The sequence below is a fragment of the Myotis davidii genome, unplaced genomic scaffold (genome assembly GCF_000327345.1).
Source record: "Myotis davidii unplaced genomic scaffold, ASM32734v1 scaffold226, whole genome shotgun sequence".
NCBI lineage: Eukaryota > Metazoa > Chordata > Mammalia > Chiroptera > Vespertilionidae > Myotis > Myotis davidii.
In genome coordinates this window covers 616,499-621,995 of record NW_006297224.1, presented here as the reverse complement: position 1 = coordinate 621,995, position 5,497 = coordinate 616,499, and the positions used below count along the sequence as shown (strand labels likewise).

The 5,497-nt window shown below is 37.0% G+C and overlaps 1 protein-coding gene across 1 annotated transcript in view; it reads left to right on the top strand.

Annotated features, from left to right (window-relative positions):
• USP6NL (USP6 N-terminal like) overlaps positions 1–5,497 on the top strand; it is a 169,346-nt gene that overhangs the window by 15,319 nt on the left and 148,530 nt on the right. Inside the window, exon 2 of the mRNA XM_006772988.2 lies at positions 4,123–4,209. Coding sequence (XP_006773051.1) covers positions 4,206–4,209 — 4 coding nt within the window. The 5' untranslated portion in view covers positions 4,123–4,205. The remainder of the gene's footprint in view (positions 1–4,122; positions 4,210–5,497) is intronic.

Sequence of the window (5,497 nt, the reverse complement as noted above, 5' to 3'; positions counted from 1 at the left end):
GCGGGGAACCTTGGCTTCCTCCATCACTGGAGCAAGCAAGCCTCCTGTTCGCTTCAGCTGCTTGGCTGCCGGCCGCCATCTTGGTTGGCAGTTAATTTGCATATCAGCCAATGGGAAGCATGTCGGAGGTACGTTTAATTACCATGTTTGTCTATTATTAGGTAGGATAGGCATATGTCTCTAAAGAACATATTGCTAAGTTTATGTAGTTTGGAACTATATAAATGGTATTATGTATGTGTATGTATATATTCACAAATTTAGTGAGTAAAATATTTTAGTAAAATTAAAACTCACAAATTAACTTGTATTTAAAATTAACATTTATCCTCTGCATTAGCCATTTTTTGCTGTGTAACAAACAACTGCTAAATTTCAGTGGTGTACCACTATGATCACTTAATTCTAGCTGACAGGTTTGGCAGTCTCTCTTTTTCATTCGATTCTTCAAATCTGTTTCCTTCTTTTTTATTCATAGTTTCCATTTTATATTGTATTTGGAAGCATTGCTGTTCTTTTTAAAAAGTTTTTTTGAGTAGTCTACTTATTTCTGTTGAATTTTGCTTATTATGCATAGTTTTACATTTTGAGCTCACTTTTTATTATGCCTTCAATTGTGGAAATGCTTATGAGACCTGAGTTAATACTACTTTCTCCCAGGGGGAATTTGCAGTTGAGGACACTGTCAACCCAGGGCCACTTAATTTCTAGGCTTAAGATTTTCTCAACGTACAAGTAGTTTGAACTTGAACTTGAAGCCCTTGTGAAGGTTGGTTTGTTTATAGATTTCCAGGGAATACTCTCTTTCCCCTCCCTAAACATGAATAAACCTCGACTTGGCAGAACTTTCCTTATAGCATCCCTTTGGGGTATTTATTTTTTCATAGTTTATTACTTTTATTGATGATCTAGTCCTTTAGTTGCCAGGCTTTATTATGTGCTTATCTGTAGTCTGACTTCCCATATTATATAGTGTAAAGGTTTGGCTTTATCCTATGCAAACTGTTAATTCTGAAGGCCCTTCAGCATTGTCCAATAGAATTTTCTGTAACTGGAAATACTATATATCTGTGCTAATACAGCAGTTATAGCCATATTTGGAATGTGGCTAGTTAGAGAAAGAAACGGAACTTAAAATTTTACCCAACTAATTAGTTTAAAATTAAATAGCTACATGTGCCTAGTGGCTACAATATTGGACAATGCAGCTTGGTTATGAGAGATTGTCAAATGTCTCTAAGGGCAGTTGCTGGCATCATTGCCTAGATTCTCTGTGCTTCTATTTATTTATTTTTGTCTTTGAGCTTCTTGTGAGCTTTGCTGTGCATTTAAAAGATTAATTCTCATATTTTATCAAGCATTTTTAGGTGCCATCTAATAAGAGGGTGTACAAACCATTTGGGCACAAAAGTCTTGGAAACTGATATTTCTGATAGCTTTAGTTTTAGTTGGAGATGTTCTTATCTTGAATGATAAAAATTGAAAAATTCATAGTAGAGTGCTAGAGGTTTCTCAAGTAGAAACTGATTATGAAGTTAAAAATTATGAGAAAGTATTATTTTGTCTTCCTTCTTCTACAAAGAATTTACGTATGTTAAAAGATGAAAATATTAATAAAAACATAGAGATGCCCCACCAACAACTGAGCTACACCAGCCAGTGCTGAAACAACTCTTGATATCTTAGGAACTTCAATCCAGAAATAATTATTTATTTGGCAGCTTATGATTGACAGAAGGGGCATACTGCTTAGTACAAAGTGCTTTGATGGTGCCATTTTGGTATTTTAAGTTTAAGATGAAAAAATCTGATCCAAACATGAATAAAAAGAAAAGTCTCTGGGCAAGGAGATTAGACTGTACAAGTGTAAGTAAACGAACTCCTGGGTCATCTGTGAACATTTCATTTACTTTGTGTATTTTTAACATGGGATTGCCTTCCCGAGTCATCATTCAGCATGTTCAACCTTATAGTTCCTGGGAGGGCAAAAAAATCTAATAGACTCAGTGAAACACCATTCATAAATAATATTGATGGTGAGAAACTTCCATAATGTATTCTAAAACTAACATGTAGATAAGTTTCGGATTTTCCATATAACTTCTCATTTCCTTTGTGGTAATTGGATTATCTGGAAATGAAATCATTTAATAGTATCTACAGTATAGATAAAGAAGAAAGCATGTGGGATGAGGGTCAGGTCATTATGTGATAGCACTATGATTGTATGCCACTGTTAATTACAGTAGTGGAGCCATACTGTTCATAGAGAATGGTCAGTTTGTAAATTTATACTTTCCATGTATATTACATACATGAGTAAAGTGTATATATGGGGCAAGCGTTATTTCTTCAAAGAATGTTATCCTAACTTTATCTGTTAGGACCCGTTATCCTAACTTTATCTATTATCTGTTTTAGAAGCAGAGGTCCTTAGTATTCCATTTTTTAAATTGATTTAGCAAATAACGTAACCATCATTTCTTGTGATTGAAGGAAGCTACATATCAGGTAGCACAAGTATACTAGTACATTTTGTATCTAATTTGATCTTATCTGTGGAATTTCATATATTAGATTTGGGGAGGTATTTATGCATCCATTGGTATATTTAAATAAAGCATTAATATTAATTTATGCCTCATTTAAAGATACATTAATCAAGAAAGGAAATTTGTGAAAAATTTTTTATTGATTTCAGAGAGGAAAGGAGAGGGAGAGAGAACTAGAAACATTAATTATGAGAATCATTGATTGGCTGCCTCCCTCATGCCCCCTACTGGGGATCGACCAAAAACCCAGGCATGTGCCATGAACTATGACCTCCTGGTTCACAGGTCAATGCTCAACCACTGAGCAGCACTGGCCGGGCAGAAAGGAAATTTATAATGTAAATTTTAGCAAAAGGTTAAATATATTTATACTAATACAAAGTGATGCTTTATGTTATACCCAAGTGAAAAGAATAAAATACAAAATTTTGTATGTAATGTTTATAAATTATATTTAAGAAATAGTTACAAAAAATGCCTTGAAAAGAAATATACCCCAAATATACCCTAAATATAGTAGTGTGGTGTTGTGATATAATTTTTTCTACTTTGGTATTGTTTTCAACTTTTTTAAATCAGTGAAACCATATTACTTTTATAGTGAGGAAAATGCTCATTTATAGAGAAAATCTATAGCAAAAACTTTGATAAGCTTTATTTGGTCGTGTATATAAATAATTTGTATGCAATCATCGTAAATTTAGCAGGTGTGATGTGCTGTATTTACCCTAGCTGGAGTGCTTATTTAATATTAAGACAAAGATCACCTTACTGAGTTTCTGTATGGTAATTACTTTATACATTTTATTTACATTTGAGGTAACTTCTTATAGAAAAAGAAAAATAGAATGGGATCATGATATTCTAAAGATAGATTGGCATTTTTTTATGTTTAGATTAGAGGCCCGGTGCATGAAATTGGTGCACTTGGCACGGGGGGGCGGCGGGGGAGGTGCGTCCCTCAGCCCAGCCGGTGCCCTCTCACAGTCCAGGAGCCCCACAATCAATCACCCCCACAGAGGGAGGCCCTGCCCACCACCAGGTAGCTAGGGCCTCCCTCTTTGGGGTGATTGATCATGGAGCTCCGCCATCAATTGCCCCAAAGAGGTAGGCCCTAACCACTTGGCCAGGGCTGCTCCGATGGATTGCCCCCGCAGAGGGAGGCCCTGCCCACTCGCCACAGCCTGCTGGTTGGTGGCCTGGGCCTCCCTCTTTTGGGTGATTGTGGAGCTCCCCAACTGATCAATCGCCCTGCTGGCTGGTGGCCTGGTCCTCCCTCTGCAGGGCAATCATGGGGTCATGGCTGGGCCATCAGCCAATCACGTTGCACTTGCCTTGGCTGGTCTGGCGCCAGTGGGTGTCTGGCGCCATTGGGAGGTCGTTCCAACTCTTGTTCTGCTGTTCGGTCTTTTGGTCAATTTGCATATTATGCTTTTGTTATTATAGATGACACCAAAGGTTCTTTTGGACATAGAAAATTTTAAACTAAATTATTTTCATCTCCATTTAGAAAACTTAATTTTAAATACTTTCACAAAATATGACTTATTTCTCTTTGTTTTTTGACTAGGACATGTATTCCTCCGAGAAATCTTGGACAGCAGATTTTGGCTTAATATCTGATTGGGGCAACATACAGAGACATTTCCAGTCATGAGTAAGTGTCCTTTATTTCATTTCAATGGTCTCAGGAGCATGTGCAATGCTGTATATAAAAAGAGAAAAAAATTATTACTGGACAAATTGGAATTATGTCACTTCAAGAGATTGGATAATCTGTTTTAGCCCAGTACTGTGCACTTGTCTCTATTTAAACAAGGAATTGCTTTTTGATGTTTGATTTATTCTAGGAAGTTAGCTGTGGTAAGAAAATCTGTGTTATTAGCTTCTTGGCTGATTTATGGTTCTATGATCTATAATTTTTTTATTGACTAGCTATTGGAAAATGACTCATTAGAAATATGAAGCAGGGAAAATTGCAGTTGACCTTAATCAGGAGATGTTTTATTGTGTGAAATTTGATTATTGAGTAACATGGGTTAATATTATGTTCAAGCACAAAATTAAACAAAAAAAGAATAATAAAGTTCTCTTTATCAACATCTTTGATGGAACAAGGTACCAAGTCTATTCTATAGACTTAACCAAATTTGATGTAGATTTTCTCTTCTCAGTTGTATATGTAATGTTTTTTGTCATTTCTAGCCACTTCTGCTTGTGAATAGGAGAACTGGATTTTACTATTTTGTGTTAACTGTTTACTTTTAGAGAGTGAGGACAGCGTTCAGATTTTACCCTATCATAACCCTGATAACTTTGATATATGACAGCTTTTTCAATTATGAAAATTTTGGGAAGGAGTGAGCATTTCTTTCTTTTTTTTTTTAAAATATATTTTATTGATTTTTTACAGAGAGGAAGGGGGAGAGATAGAAAGTTAGAAACATCGATGAGAGAGAAATATCGATCAGCTGCCTCCTGCATGCCCCTCACTGGGGATGTGTCCGCAACCCAGGTACATGCCCTTGACTGGAATCGAACCTGGGACCTTTCAGTCTGCAGGCCGATGCTCTATCCACTGAGCCAAACCGGTTTTGGCAGCATTTCTTTATTATTATAATATTAGGGAGTTTAAAGTTCTTCACATATTATTCATATTATGCAGGATGGGGCAAAATGAGGTTTAGGTTGTTCACATGGAATATAATACAACTAGAGGCCCTGTGCACAAAAATTTGTGCAATTGGGGAGGGAGGGTCACTCAGCCCGGCCTGTGCCCTCTTGCAGTCTGGGACCCCTCAGGGGATGACCACCTGCTGGCTTAGGTCCGCTCCCCAGGGGGTATTGGGCCTAAGATGGCAATCAGACATCCCTCTGGCAGCCCAGCAGCCCTCGGGGGATGTCCACTTGCCAGTAGGGAGCAGGCCTAAACTGCAGTTGGACAT